Source organism: Mercurialis annua, linkage group LG3, assembly GCF_937616625.2.
Source record: "Mercurialis annua linkage group LG3, ddMerAnnu1.2, whole genome shotgun sequence".
Classification (NCBI taxonomy): Eukaryota; Viridiplantae; Streptophyta; class Magnoliopsida; order Malpighiales; family Euphorbiaceae; genus Mercurialis; species Mercurialis annua.
This window is the reverse complement of record NC_065572.1, coordinates 1,203,070-1,217,703: the sequence shown is the minus strand read 5'-3', so window position 1 is coordinate 1,217,703 and position 14,634 is coordinate 1,203,070. Positions and strand designations below refer to the sequence as shown.

General features: G+C 33.2%; 4 protein-coding genes across 5 annotated transcripts; 1 reads left to right on the top strand and 3 right to left on the bottom strand.

Moving 5' to 3' along the window:
- Positions 1-18: 18 nt before the first annotated feature.
- LOC126673147 (pentatricopeptide repeat-containing protein At2g13420, mitochondrial-like) lies at positions 19-1,767 on the bottom strand. Its single transcript, XM_050367142.2, has one exon. The coding sequence runs from the start codon at positions 1,619-1,621 to the stop codon at positions 89-91; it is 1,533 nt and encodes a 510-aa protein (XP_050223099.1). The 5' UTR covers positions 1,622-1,767; the 3' UTR covers positions 19-88.
- Positions 1,768-3,838: 2,071 nt separating this feature from the next.
- LOC126673155 (uncharacterized) lies at positions 3,839-6,546 on the top strand. Its single transcript, XM_050367151.2, has 5 exons — positions 3,839-3,983; positions 4,439-4,773; positions 4,867-4,971; positions 5,064-5,111; positions 6,037-6,546. Exons 2-5 carry the CDS (start codon positions 4,507-4,509, stop codon positions 6,274-6,276), a joined length of 660 nt encoding a protein of 219 aa, XP_050223108.1. The 5' UTR covers positions 3,839-3,983; positions 4,439-4,506; the 3' UTR covers positions 6,277-6,546.
- Positions 6,547-8,072: 1,526 nt separating this feature from the next.
- On the bottom strand, positions 8,073-10,825 carry LOC126673149 (polygalacturonase At1g48100-like). The gene is made up of 6 exons (XM_050367144.2): positions 10,270-10,825; positions 9,811-9,978; positions 9,604-9,648; positions 9,078-9,285; positions 8,899-8,980; positions 8,073-8,718 (listed from the first exon to the last, which is right to left on the bottom strand). The coding sequence occupies exons 1-6, from the start codon at positions 10,618-10,620 to the stop codon at positions 8,196-8,198; spliced, it is 1,377 nt and encodes a 458-aa protein (XP_050223101.1). The 5' UTR covers positions 10,621-10,825; the 3' UTR covers positions 8,073-8,195.
- Positions 10,826-12,033: 1,208 nt separating this feature from the next.
- Positions 12,034-13,726, bottom strand: LOC126673156 (zinc finger CCCH domain-containing protein 3). 2 transcript variants are annotated; one of them, XM_050367152.2, is made up of 6 exons: positions 13,419-13,726; positions 13,288-13,337; positions 13,125-13,212; positions 13,007-13,039; positions 12,328-12,437; positions 12,034-12,219 (listed from the first exon to the last, which is right to left on the bottom strand). In XM_050367152.2, the coding sequence occupies exons 1-5, from the start codon at positions 13,558-13,560 to the stop codon at positions 12,328-12,330; spliced, it is 423 nt and encodes a 140-aa protein (XP_050223109.1). In that variant the 5' UTR covers positions 13,561-13,726; the 3' UTR covers positions 12,034-12,219. The 2 variants fall into 2 exon arrangements, with proteins under 2 accessions (XP_050223109.1, XP_050223110.1); XM_050367153.2 differs by lacking the exon at positions 13,007-13,039 and having other exon boundaries at positions 13,419-13,713.
- Between the last annotated feature and the right edge of the window lie 908 nt (positions 13,727-14,634).

Here is a 14,634-nt window from a genome sequence, read left to right as displayed (position 1 = left end):
GAACAAAATTACCACAAATTCACAAGATCAAAATTTCATTTCATTTTTTCATATTACTGATTATACATGATTGCATTTTCTTATTGTTTCATCTTCTATATGGTTTCAGCTGATAATTTGGAAACTCAGAACCAAATGCTAACGACTCTTCGTCAAGTTTTTTCTTCAACCGTCTCCAAGTTCTCAGCATATCAGACTGTATTAATCCTTTGTATAGCATCTCAAACGTAGCCTTCTGAGGAAGCAAACCCTTCTCAATCATCTCCACAAATAACTGACAAGCCTCCTTCCATTTCTGCTTTTCGCACAGTCCATGAACCAACATTGTATACGAATCCAAGTCCGGACCCGAATCACTTCCGCGTAAATCGCTCCAGATCTCGTTCACGATCCCAAAACGATTCAACTTCATAAACATCCCGAGTAGTATATTATACGAATGCACACTCAGATCACACAAGTTCCCCTCCCGGATTTTCCTATACAATTTCAAAGCAGTTTCCGCGTCTTTCCGTCCGCGATACTCTTTAAAGAAACAATTATACGTCGCCGCATTCGGGCTAACCCCAGTTTTCACCATCCGATCAAGCAACTCCTCAGCATCCTCAACCCTCCCACAAGAGCACAGACACTTCAAAACCGAAGTATACGTAGCAACCGTTGGACAAATCCCCATCTCCTCCATTAACTTCAACTTATCAAGACTCAACTGAGGCTTATGAGCTCGACTATAAACATGAAGCAAGATCGAAAAACTAGTCACGTCGGGCTCAAGCCCTCGTTGACGCATTTCATCGAACACCTTCTCGGCAAACATGATAGTACTCTCAAACCTACTCTCAGGCTGAAGCTTAGCTCTCCTACAAATACCATCTAACAAAACATTGTAAGTTACAACATTAGGCTCAATACCCTTCTCATCCATGTCTCTGATAAACCTCTCAGCCATGTCAATCCGCCCAATTTTACACCACCCATAAATTAAAACAGTGTAAGCCCTAACATTAGGTAAAAACCTAAATTTTCTCTTGTTAAAAATCTCAACGGCTACTTTAACATAACCATGTTTACATAACGTGTCAAGCAAGTAACAAAAATGGGTAGTATCGATAATCTCCGGTACAAAAGACTCCATGTCATCAAATGCCCGAATAGCCTGACGGGTCAACCCGGCTGAGATTAATCTCCGAATGAGAATTAGGAACGATTGGGAATTAGGTTTGAGGTTATTTTGGTCCATTTGTATAATTAGTTGCCATGCGACGTCGAATTGGTGGACTTTTGCGAGGATGTCGATGATGAGATTGTAAGTGGCGGTGGTGACTGTTGGGGCAGGGGTAGAAAGGGAATAGTGGAAGAAGGAGAGGGCAATTTTGGAATTGTGACGGAGGCGGAGTAGGGTTTGGTGGAGGAGTGACGGCGTGAGAGTGATGCCGTGTAATTGGATTGATGACTCCATTGAATGGAATGGGTTGTGGTGAGTGAGTAGGATTTGTGAGATTAATTCGGCGTCGTTTGAGGGTTCTAGAGATGGGAGGGAGATTGAAGAGAAGAGATGGTGGGGGATGTGTGCACGTGTCGGGAAGGTGTGAGTTTTGAATAGTGATCTTATTGCCGCCATTGTTGGTGGTAGTTTGAGCTCCAAACGTTTTTATTTTCCGATTCGGTGGTGAAATGAAAACGAAGAGGGAGTGCATTGGACTTTATGGGCCAGCCCAATGGTCGGCCTCGCAAAGCCCAAAGACCAATGTTATATAAAGGCTTTAGCCCAACTATTTAGGAAAGTGGAGTCCATTGATTTTGGAGGACTATGTAGACTAGACTCTTCTATCTCATACAATTATGAACGAAATGATGAGGAAAAAAAAATTAAATTTTCTAAATCATAGTAGATGATATGATAAAAATAAATATTAGCAAATGGAATTCTTTTAAATTAATATTTTCTCATGGGTGTTACTATAATATAATTTTTTATTTCATATCATACTTTAAAGAGATAATTGTAATTGATAAGTAAGTAATAATAATTATAACAGTAATTATAATAATAAAAATAATAAGATAGTCTGGGTATGCACAATGATAAGGCAGAAAACAATGAAGCAAAAATGATGGTCAATAATGATAGTAGTTGAAAGATGCCATTCCAGCTCATCCAATTTGTCCACTTATTTAAAAAAGGTGGCTTGCAGTTTTAAAATTAGGGGTTTCTTTAAATTCATGATAAAAAAAAAAGAGGAATTAAGCTAGAGCATTAAAATGTTTATTTCTCCAAATCTTTTAATAGGTTCTGAATCTAGTTGTTTTTTAATCAGAGAAGATAAGCCTATTATATTCACTAAGACAAGATAATATGATTTCATGCAAATTAACGATTTAGTTGAGTATATATTCATAAAGTCCATCCTAGCCGGATAAAGAGATGCATTGTTAATTTTAGCTCCTCAACTTTTATTTCGTATAGGTATCAGTTTGGCCAAATTATTAAAAAAGGCCAAACTTTTTATACAAATTTCACAAAAGTCTAAAATTTTCAATTTTATCCAATTTATCCTGAAATGCATGATTTCGTTTCAATTCTGTCCAACTATACAATTTTACTTATGTGGCGCTGATGTGTGGCATTACCACATCAGTGCCACGTAGGCGCCATATGAGTCAAATTACATAGTTGGACATTATTAAAACGAAATCATGCGTTTCAGGACAAATTGGATAAAATTGAAAGGTTTAAATTTTTGTAAAACTTTCATAAAAAATTTGGCCTTTTTTAATCATTTGGCCTATTATTTTTGATGTTATTCGAGTTTTAGTTCTATCAAAATTTAATATTGTAGCGGTCATATGGCGAAAGAAAAAAGTATTGATATGGTTAAAGAACATTGATCCAAATAAATTGTAATTGGTTATCATGTTGTTGCATTCTAATAATAGGATAGAGTTGGAACGACATTATAAGCAACATGGGTGAATAGAAGAAGTTAATGAAGAATATAGTTATAAATTAGAGTTTAATGATTATGGTAAAAGAGGAAGTGTAAATAAAACAACAAAGCTCATTTTGCCCCCTCAATTTAATATCAATTAAAAATAAATTTATAGTTTTGAAGAAAAAAAACAGTCATTTCTGTTAATTTGAGTCTTTTACCTATTAGCTAAGATAACACAAAATGATTAGAGCAATTATGATAAATTAGTGGACCATTTAGAAGTTGAAGAGGTAAAACGAGACAAAACTATATTTTAAAAGTGTTTTTTTTATCCAAATGCTTATTTTAAAGACGTTTTTATTTAAAGTCACAAATTTACCCTTATTTGATATTTTGTCCCAAATTTAAGGGGCAAACTAAACGTTTGTTGGTAAATAAACGGTAAAGTTTCATAATACTATCCGAATTTGATACAAAAGATGAATTAGAGGCTAAACCCATTGCTTCGAAAAAAATACATAATAAACTTGATATTATGACTCGTTTTACCCTTTCAACTTCAAATTTCCAGTTATTTTACAGCCCTGCGACTTCATTTGTAAATAATGCTCGAGTCAAAATGTCAAACTTATGGTGTTTTTTAATAGAAAAAAATCATATACTCAGTGTTAATGGATCTTTTGTGTCAAATTTAGATGGCAAAATAAACTCTTGTGTAAATAAAAATTATAGATATTACACTTACAAGTTACACACGCCATTAGAAAAATACTTTTTTTTTGTCACATTAGAAAATACAACAGTGAAAATAACAATAATGTTAATGTAGAAACCATGGATACTGATTGATTGCAATTGGATTTATTTTAGTAATTAAATTTTATTTGAAAGTGACTCCTCCACAAACAAATCCACAGTCTTCTTAAAATACTACCCATCTCACTAATCTGATTGGAATACTTACCAGTTATTAAAAACTGTTCTAAATTCCACTTTCTTTACATAACACTGGTTGTTGAGTCATCTCCTTTCCTCTTCTTAATCCTTCAGGTCAGAATTTTGTATCAAGTTTTTTCCTTTATTGAATTTTGACATTAAATTCTTTGATTTAAGTCTGATTCAATTATTGGGTATATGATCAACCAAATTTTAATTTGATTATTTGACTTCAATTCTGGATTGAGGTGGATTAGTGAATTTTGGATTTTGTTATTGTTTAATTCATTGATTCTAAATTTGTGATATTTTAAATGGGTTTCATTCATAGATTCTAAATTTTTCAGCTTGGTTTGAAGTTTTAGTCTTGAAATTTCATTATCCTGCAATTTTTCTCATAATTATTGAAATTTGTTTGATAAAGGAATGAACTTTTCTAAGTTTGGTCATCAGGGTATTGTTGATCCAACCTGTTAGAATCTCAGGGTTTAATTAGTCTGAAAAGATTAAATAGTTGACTAGATTGTAATTATGCAACTGAAGAATTTCAATTTTATGTTTTCATGCAGGTTCTTGAGGATATTAGTTTCTGAGTTCATGCAATAACATAATTTGAGTTTAAAGTAGTGGAGTGCTAATGGGGTCTGAAGGGCCTCAATCTGTAACAATTCATGTGACTGGATTTAAAAAATTCCATGGAGTTTCGGAGAATCCAACCGAGACAATTGTCAGTAATCTCGAAGAGTATATGAAGAGAAAAGGCATGCCAAAAGGTGTGATATTGGGAAGTTGTAGCATTCTTGAAACTGCAGGACAAGGAGCTATTTTACCCCTTCTTCAGACATTGCAAATTGCAACAAACTCGAAGGATTCGGAATCTTCAAACCCCGGAAGAGTTATTTGGGTTTGTTGCTCCCATTTATGTTATTTCTTAGTTTGATACTTGTTCCATGATGATTATTAGCTAAGTTTCATGTTCCATGATTTTGTTTTTCAGCTACATTTTGGTGTTAATAGTGGGGCAACAAGATTTGCTATTGAACACCAAGCCGTTAATGAAGCTACGTTTAGGTGTCCTGATGAAATGGGATGGAAACCACAGGTAAGCTCTCTCTCTTAAGTTTGGTGTTAGTTTACACTGCCCGTCTTTCTAGTGAAGCTGCCAATTCATTGAATTTGTGTCATGTTATGCAGAAAGTACCCATTATTCCATCTGATGGTGGAATTACGCGAGCGCGTCAGGTGTGTAACTTTCTTGATACTGTTTTATAACTTTTTAAATTTTAAGGAATGTGGATCATATTCTCTTTATAAACAGAATTAATCTATTTTTATGGTTATGAGTGCCCCAGACTTTTCATTTGGGAAAAAAAAAATAAAAAAATCTGGCATGATATGCTGTGTGTGTACCTTTTTAAGTAACTCGAAAGCTTACGCAATTAAATCCAATCCAGAACGGCTTTTTGTATCAATTTCTCTCTAGTAAATGTATCCCAGCTTCTGCATAGAAGAAAGTGTTCTGAAAGTGTCCTCACATGGCTTACACTTTCCTGCTCACCCATCAATATGCTTAATTTGAACTTTGTTGTCGGTTGCTTGTTTCTTTGTGCATTGGATTATTTGTTAGTTTGTAATGTGCGTTTGAATCAATTCTTATTTTATGTCCTATAATCGTTTGGACTAAAGTGTTGATGTGCAATGTTGTTTTTGATCATTTCTTGCTCTTGATAACCTCTCTGCCATCAGACTGCAATTTGGATTAGGTTGAGGCTGGTAACTCGTGAAATCAATATCTTTTTTTTTTTACATTAGAGGGCCTAATTCCTCTTCTGTGGCATCTCTCCCCACCTTTTAGAGTAAACCTTTAGTGATTCATCAAATATTCCGTTTGCTGCAAGCTTTTACTTTGGCCTTTAACAGCTTAACTTTCTCCTGAAGAATATTAAAAATTGAAGTTCTGTTAGTAGATATCAATAAACTCTATAAATAGCAACATCAGAAAATAATGGCTTCGTCCTGAGCTGTTCAATTGTTATATGAAACCTTTGAAATGCATTAAAAAGTAAAATATGCTGTCTTTATTTTCACAAGACAACTGTTTGTCTTGCGTGATTATAGTAATGTCATAACGTGTGCTGCTGTCTCTTAATTTTTTTTTGCTATGCAGACGACTCTTCCTGTTGAGGAAATTACAAAGGCCCTGTTAAGTAAAGGCTACGAGGTGATGACTTCTGATGATGCTGGCCGATTTGTTTGCAACTACGTTTACTATCATTCCCTACGCTTTGCGGAACAAAATGAGAACAAGTCGCTATTCGTGCATGTCCCTCTTTTCTTGACTATAAATGAGGAGATCCAAATGCAATTTGCTGCTTCCTTATTGGAGGTTCTTGCTTCTTTATATTAGCGATCTAACGGTACTCATTCACATCCTTATTTCCTGGAGCTTGTTCTACTGTTTGCCATGTTGGTGAAAGTGATTGGTTGCCTGTATTGAAACTATTTAATAAATAGATGAGTGTATGCAAATCAAAAGATAAATATGTGCTTGTGATGGATATTTGTTCTTCTGAACCTCCCTCAACCTTTTCTCAAAGAAAGGTTTTGGCATCTCATTAAAACTCAAAAGGTTCTTTAAATCTTATGTTAATAATGTAAATAAGACATCTGTTTGCTATATTATCCTGCAGAACCTTCTTTTTACTATCCGCCTTGCTTCATCACTGCTGATCTTGCAGCAGTTTTGCTCGCGAGTAGGGTGTGCAAAAAATGGACCAAACTGAATAACAGAATCAGATCAAACAGAACCAATAACTTCAATCTGGTACGACTTGATATTACAAAATATTAGTTTTTCCAGTTTGGTTCGGTTTTGAAAGTAAGCAATTTCAGCTCACCTTTGATTCAAACTGAACCTAATCAAAAATATCAACCGAACAGTTCTGTTCAGTTTTGAAAAAAATTAATAGATTTAGTTTGGTTCGGTTTGAACTGAATACACTCCTCTACTCTAGAATTAGTTAGCGTGGATATTTCATTCCATCAACGGTTTATTTCGGAAACGCGCTGGAATCTTTATTTTTAACATAGTAAACCTTAAAATAACATTGTTTCGCCATGTCCGTGTTCAAGTGTACTGTTTTTCCGTATTTGTGTCAGTGCTACATAGCTCGAGAGCGCATCGTTCAGATTTAAACTGGATTTTGCTACTGAACTCACAAGATCAAATTAACATTTATCTGCCTCCTAGCCCTTAACTTTTTCATTATGCTGGGGTCTTTTTCTCATTATTTGAAGCGAAACTATCTCAAAGTTAATAGATTTCTTTCTGCTGAAAAATAAAGTAATTTTATGATTTATTTAGAGGATATCTTATGGACCATGGTGGCTAGCTAGTTGATAACAATCTTGCCCACTTTATTAGTCCTCCAAAGATTATTGAGCCATAACTCTACTCTTTGCTACTCTGAACCCTACTTGGTTTATCCCTTCTGTGCTTATATCTTTTAGAGTCATGCACCTTTAGGTCTCAAAGATGAAAACCACTTGGTCTTAGAGTGTTTAAGCTCCATACCTTAGCACTAGACTCAGTTTCATCTTCTCTCTTAGTTGAACCATTTCATGAAGTAAAGACCATTAATGTTAGTATTTAATTATGAGAGAAAACTAACATAAAGTGACTTGAGTATTTATGTCAAGGGTAAGTTGTCCTTCAATGGTCCCTAATAGTTGCACAGAAACATATCGAGTTCTATGTTTCAGTTTTTCCATTTGTTTCTATTATCATTTTAGTTTATGCGAACGCTTATGAAATTCCGAAATTTTTATATTATTTCGTCGTTTTCTGTTTTGCATTTTGCGTTTTGACGTTTCTGTTTTCGTACGACTTAGTTCATCACAGAAGCAACCTTTACAGCAGCTGCAATTTCTGTTACTTTAGGGATTGTATCTGACATTCTAGATTGAAACCAACTTGTATCGAAACATCTTTTGGCGAGACATTCTTAGCAAATGTACACGAAAACTTATCGAGTTTTATGTTTTAGAGTTTCGTTTTTGTTTTGCTCTTTCATTTTGGTTTTTGAAAACGTTTCTAAAATTCCAAAATTTTATATTTATAACCTGTTACTGTAAAAAAAATGTTATTTCACCTTTTCATTTTCATTTTGATGTTTTTGTTTCCGTACTACATAGTCCGTCACAGAAGCAACTTTTACGATATCTGCAATTTCTATTACTTTAAGGTTTGACTTTGAAATTATAGATTGAAACCAACTTGTACTGAAACATCTTATGGTGATGATACATGCCTAGCTATAATACATACTAATGTACATTCAAATTTACTCTACACTGATCGACGGTGTTCTGATCGGCGAACGGTGAGATGCCTTCAAGTAAGCAAGAAACCGGTGGGATAGTTAGTGTCTCAGTCGCTCCATATGCGTTCCAGCAGAACGGATCGGCAAGAAATTGCCCTTTAGCAGGAAGCAGCTCTATCTCTGATAATATAAGATTAGAGCAAGGAACTGAATCACTACAAGCCAAGTGCAAAGGTGGACTTCTAACATCATATGTTCCTTTGATGTTTGTGTAAGAAATATCAGAAATATAAACTGCACTTGTCTGGTTGCTGCAATTCTTTGTCATGCAATAGTACTGATCTATATTCACTGGATTTCGAACCGTGTCCATATGAATATTATGGAATTTGACATTCGTTACTGAACCGTAACCTCCTTGCCATGTTTTTATCCTCACACCATTATCAGAATGCTTGATCACTGAATCAGTTACTGTTATGTTCGACACGCAGGCTCGCGAGTTGCGAATCCCGAGACTGCCAATGCTGCCGCAGAAATCAAAACATTCTCTTTATCAGAAAAAAGAAGCAATTTGCATACATTAAGCTTTAAAAATGTTGGTTTATCATAATTAAACTGAACAAGTTGAATTTGGAAGGAGTAGGGATCCCTCTAGAGCCGCCAAAACATTTATATAAACTTGTAGGACATTTAGAATGAAGTACCTTATTCCATGGCTTGGACCACAAGTTATGTTTCTTATATCAACATTATGGCAACCAGCTCCAATTGATACACAGTCATCTCCTAAACGAATAAATAACACTTATTTATTTATCGATAAATGGCGTTTTATATGCGGAAATTAATCGAAAATTGATAAAGAATTGGTATAAATAATTACCATTGGAAACGACTGAATTGTGTATATTGACATTGTTTGTGTTCTCTATGTGAATCCCATCTGTATTAGGACTTGAAGATGGTGCTTTAATGTTAAGCATTTCTATGTGAATGTTTTGACAATTATCAAACCTGAAATGAAATTGTGGACTGTTCTTCACTTTTAGTCCTTGTACTGTTAAATTTGAGCTCATGAAAAACCTCATGGCCTGCATTTTAGAAACCACAATTTAACAAAATTTGCAACCAGAAAATAATTAAAATCTGATTGAAAATTAACAATTTTAATTCATCACAACCCTCTAACTTAAGACAAAATATCAGAAGAGTCCAACTTCGCAGCTTCAAAAAAAATTGGTTCAATTATCACCTTTGACCATCAAGACTGACGTCAGATTATGGTGTAACTGATCCAAAATTTAAAAGTTCAGAGTTTTTTTTTAACCACGAATTTAGTCGCTTTTGATTTTTCATCTCAAGTTGAAGGGTTGAAATGAACTTTTGTTGAATTTTAATCGTATACTTACAACTGGGCTATCACAAGGACCAGGAGATGTTGTTCCATTGATCGCCTGTTAATTAGTATAAAAAAATTAGTTTAGAAAGTTTCTAAGTTCAAGAAACTTTTCAGAAATAGAAACCAAACATTAACATTTTATTACTCGATAAGTTTCCGTGCAACGAGTTTTTATGTATTTAAACCAAATACATAAGAAAACTTGAATATAGCTTACTTTGTGAGGCTTGCATGGAAGATCCCACCATTTTTCTCCTCTTCCATCAATAACTCCTCCTCCTTTCATTAACATTCCACTAATTTTATAAAACACAAGCCATTGCCTCTTGTTCATATTTCTTGGCCATGATTCAGGACCATCAGGTGGCATTATGGTTCCATCAATCTTCTCATTGCAACAAACAAAAATATGTCGTAAATATAGAGTTTTCGAGTTTAAAAAGCATTTTGAAATATGAAATCATATGCTATATTATGAAAAAAAAGGTAGTTTGATAATTGACTAAGCTTCAACTAAGAGCACGGAAATAAAAACGCCAAAACGGAAAATAATGAAACGAGAAAAGGTGCAACCGTAAATTTTTCAAGAATAAGTTGTAAATATAGAGTTTCAGAGTTAAAAATGCATTTTCGGGATATGGAACATTGATACGTAGGACTCGAGAAGTTTCCGTACCTGAAACACAAGGTCACTATTACAAGGTCCAGTAAAAATAGTAGGTTGTATCAAGAAATGGTAATGAGAAGGAACGAGAATATTTGATAATTCACTCGAACTACAGGCAGTGTCCCAAGCCATTTTAAAAGCTTGCGTATCATCAGAAACACCATCACCAATAGCACCAAATGACATTACATCAAAAACTCTAATTTCAGGTTCAGGATCAGGAGAATTTGTGAAATAACTTGGACTAGGGGTAGGAGCCGAAAAAGGCGGTAACGAAATTTTAGAGAGAATGTGAAATTTTTTGGACTGCATTGGAGTAAATAAGATTGTAAAACACAATAAAAGTAAAGGCAATGTCATGGCTAAAACACTAAAAGAATGCTAACTTAGGATGAAGAATGAAATTTTGTGTTCAATTTATAGAACCAAATTGAGGTAAATTAGGGAATAGAGTAGGGCAATTTGATGAATAGGTGTAGCCAAATTTTGAATTCACGCCTTAAACATTTGAAAGAATCCAAATTGGGATTTTGAAACTTTATGCAAAGATTAAGCAAGGTACCCACGTTCAAGGGAAGTTGTAATGTTAGACTTGAGGAGTTGTGTGTGTAGTGACCACTATAAGCACTAAAACAAGTAGCAAACATTGAAATTTTTCAACTTCATGAGGGTATAATGCATAATTTTAATCATTTAATTTACTTTTTATACTATGATTCATTCATTAGTGGAAGTTCTAGTTTTATCAAGAGCATGCAACTTTATTGTAAGATTTTTATTTTTTAATACCGACCTATTGTAATTTAATTGGGTATATAACTCAATTGATACTAAAATTGTCGGGTTGATTTTGATTAATTAAATTTTTAATAGAATGTCAATTAAATTTTAGTAGTTAGAAATTGGTAGAATGTGTATCAGTTGGTTTGGTAGTAAAAATATCAGAACCGTTCAATTTTTGAAAAAATAATCAAATCAAATTAAAGAGTAAAATATAATTTTGCTTGGTTCGATTTTTGATTTCTTCGAAATACAAGAATATTTTTTTCTTTTAAATTTTAAAGATAAAAAAATTAAGAAATATTAAATTTAGAAAGTAGATATAAGCTAAATTGCAATATATCATACATTTTATTTATTTGAAATAATAAAAAAATTCTTAAGAATATATTGTTATTGTAAAAACATTCTATTACTATATATATGTAGTTCATTTTTTATTTTTTATTTTTCAAAATTGAAAATCAAACGAAATCAAAATTTATAGTAATAAATAAAGCAACCCGACTATTTTTCATTTTAATACGGTTCAAATTTTGTTCAGTTTGGTGGACTCTGGACGCTCCTAGAAATTGGTATTTAGAGGAATTTGATGAATTGACAAGCCACTGAAGATAGTTTTTAGCATCATTTAGGACCAAAAAAAGACGGCCATTTTCGAGTCAACAGAAAGCAATTTCTTTTATAGTTTGCAATTTGCATTAACTCAATTAATTAACTGACCTAGTTTATGAGTTGGTTTAGTTTTTTTTTTTAGCTTCTTTTTTGCTGCCTACCCACTAATATTATGTCCACTTTGCTTTGCTTTTTTTTTTTTCCTTTAGGATTTGTATTGTTGTAGGAGCCAAAGAATTGAAGTGGATGATACATTGGCATGCCTTGGAGGATAATGGCTAATCCTTATGGCTCCAATTCCTTGGACGGCTATATATGATTATATTTATTGATATCCAAATCCAAACAAGGCAATAGCAATAAATGAAATATGTACATAGCCAGCTGCCTACTGTCTTGTTCCATCAGTTTTCTGTAACTGTTAATTTTTATTATTATTTTAAAGGGGTTGGACGACATATCTTTCAGCTTTTTTCCTTCAATTCTTTTAGGTCCAGCGAAGAAAAAATAAAAATATGTAAAAATCATGATCCTGCTTGGTTACAGCAACAACAAGATGCATCCCTAACCAAAAGAATAAATTAATCAAGGAAACAACAATGATAAATCAATGAGCTGACAACTAAGGATTAGCATAATGAGCATCAAAATACAAAATTTCGCATAACGGACCTAACCCCAATCAACAAACGGAAGTTGCGGATACCCGCCCTCTGGAGGAAGCTTCAGTGATGGAGGCAAATTGGCCCATGACATTCCCATGCTATCTCTCACTACATCACCTGAAAACAAAATTAAGAGGCAAAATTACTAACACACTAACAGTTATCCAAAAAACTTATGTTGCATTGAAACAGAAATGCCAAAATGAGGATCTTGAAAAAGAAAACAGTGAAACGGTGTTTTTTATATGGAAAAAAATTAAGTAGAAAATTTTGGATTTTCAAAAGTGTTTTAAAAAACAGAAACGAAACGTTGAAACATAGTACTTGACAAGCTTCCGGGCATCATTGATGTGGATAAGGGTACAAACTAATATAATACAAAGGCATACTTGTATTTTCAAAATGTAAGGATATAAAAGGGGAAGTGAGAAAATTTATGTATATGGGAAAACGAGACACTTGGACATGGATATGGGAAAACGAGACACTTAGACATGGACATGGACACGGACACGGCGAAACGGAGTTATTCTAAGGTTTTCTATGTTAAAAATGAAGTTTCGTGTTAGAAATGCCAAGTTTCCGACACGAATCGAACACATAAAACATTAATCGGATGAAGTGTTCGTGCTACTTATATACTAACAGTCCTTCAAAACACAGCAATTAAAAAATATTGCGTTAACCTGGTAAAGAGCTTCCACTAGCAAGCTGATTTTCTGGAACAAACACCAAGTAGCTGAATAATTGAAAATTAAACCCAATTAACTTCTTAAATAAACAAATAAGCACAGAAAAGTTCACCTTGAGGAGCATTAAGATTGGTAACCAAGTTGCTGTTGGTATTAGAAGGATGCAAGTACTGGCAAGAATCTCCAAACGGACAAAATCCCTTGAATCAATTAAAATAATTAAAACCAAAATCAAACCTTAACAGAATTTTCTAAGAGAAACAAAATCAAATTACCGTTTTAACAAATCGATTACAAATTCCCTTACGAAAGCCTCGATTAGCGTCTGCAAGAAAATCGATTATCAATTAGGGCTCAATAAAAATGCAGGTACGATAACAATATGAATTATTAAATGTAGAAATACCTGAGGAATTGGAATTAAAGGAGTTGTACCAGATAGATTTGGCGCGGAGGTGAGAGGAGCTCTGCAAATGGCGTTTACGGGCAACCGGAGTGTCTTGAAATTCTTTGTCGCAGTAATCACAGTGATACTTTCCCAGCGGCATCTCTAATTCGTCGCCAATTCTCTGTGTTCTTCCTTATTTCTCAAGATTCCGTTTAACTATTTAGCAATTTACACCCTAAACTTGCAAGCAAAAGTTAATTAGCAAAGATATTAAATTTTACAATTAATTTAGTCCTAAATTTTACTCTTTTTATCAATTTTTTCTTATTTTACATCTTATTCGGATAATTATTATGTTAAAATATGTCAAATTGATATGCAAAAAAAAAAATTGTTTTGTAGACTTACCAAATGACTATCATTTCAACTGTTTTGTTAAAGGGTTTTCACCGAGTTTAAAGGTCGGAATTGATTACTTTTCTCATTAAATTTAAATTGCATAATTATTATTATTACTATGTAAAAATTAAGTTATTTAATTATTATTATTACATGACATTTCAATTATCTAATTAGTTTCTAAATATTATTAAGGATGTTGAATAATAACAGAATAAAAGATAGTTTAGCATATTAGTTTACTTTGATATAAATGTAAATAATAAATTAAAATTTTGTACTAAATAGGTATAATAATTTTGCAATAATACAATTGAAGTAACTTTATAATAATATAAATAATTGGACTACAAGATGAGAAATTCTTAGGTAGACTCGGTCTACCACGTTATCCGTAGACCAAATCTATCACATTATTACACATCATTAAAATGATTGCAAACTTGTAATATTACTATTCAAAGGTGTAAATAAGTAAAAAACAAATTTACAAGATTGACATCATTTTAATGACGTGTCATAATGTGATAGGTTAGTCTACGGATAACGTGATAGACCGAATATACATAAAAATTTCTCCTACAATATATAGAAAAAGGTCAAAAGTTTTAGATTACTTTCTTGATTATATCAGCTTGAGTGAAATTCTTGAAGCAATTTGTAGCACTCAGCTGCAAATTTGAATGCGGGATTTAGATTCAATGGCAGCTTAATCAACTATCTGATTCCGACTTCATTGTGTTGGGTCGACCGACTCTAAAACTTAAAGCTCGAAGCATAGCTCAAACTATTGAGTTTTATTTTAAAAATTCGAACTCACTACAATATTTGAAAC

Excerpts from the sequence above, each read along its gene's own strand:
- LOC126673147 (XM_050367142.2), bottom strand. The coding sequence starts at position 1,621 with ATGGCGGCAATAAGATCACTATTCAAAACTCACACCTTCCCGACACGT.
- LOC126673155 (XM_050367151.2), top strand. The coding sequence starts at position 4,507 with ATGGGGTCTGAAGGGCCTCAATCTGTAACAATTCATGTGACTGGATTT. Across the intron at positions 4,774-4,866 it reads ACCCCGGAAGAGTTATTTGG|CTACATTTTGGTGTTAATAG; the intron begins GTTTGTTGCTCC and ends TTTGTTTTTCAG. Across the intron at positions 4,972-5,063 it reads AAATGGGATGGAAACCACAG|AAAGTACCCATTATTCCATC; the intron begins GTAAGCTCTCTC and ends CATGTTATGCAG.
- LOC126673156 (XM_050367152.2), bottom strand. The coding sequence starts at position 13,560 with ATGCCGCTGGGAAAGTATCACTGTGATTACTGCGACAAAGAATTTCAA. Across the intron at positions 13,338-13,418 it reads CTTTAATTCCAATTCCTCAG|ACGCTAATCGAGGCTTTCGT; the intron begins GTATTTCTACAT and ends ATTTTCTTGCAG. Across the intron at positions 13,213-13,287 it reads GTAATCGATTTGTTAAAACG|GGATTTTGTCCGTTTGGAGA; the intron begins GTAATTTGATTT and ends AATTGATTCAAG.
- LOC126673149 (XM_050367144.2), bottom strand. The coding sequence starts at position 10,620 with ATGACATTGCCTTTACTTTTATTGTGTTTTACAATCTTATTTACTCCA. Across the intron at positions 9,286-9,603 it reads GTCCTTGTGATAGCCCAGTT|GCCATGAGGTTTTTCATGAG; the intron begins GTAAGTATACGA and ends TCTAAAATGCAG. Across the intron at positions 8,719-8,898 it reads GGTCCAAGCCATGGAATAAG|CATTGGCAGTCTCGGGATTC; the intron begins GTACTTCATTCT and ends TTTCTGCGGCAG.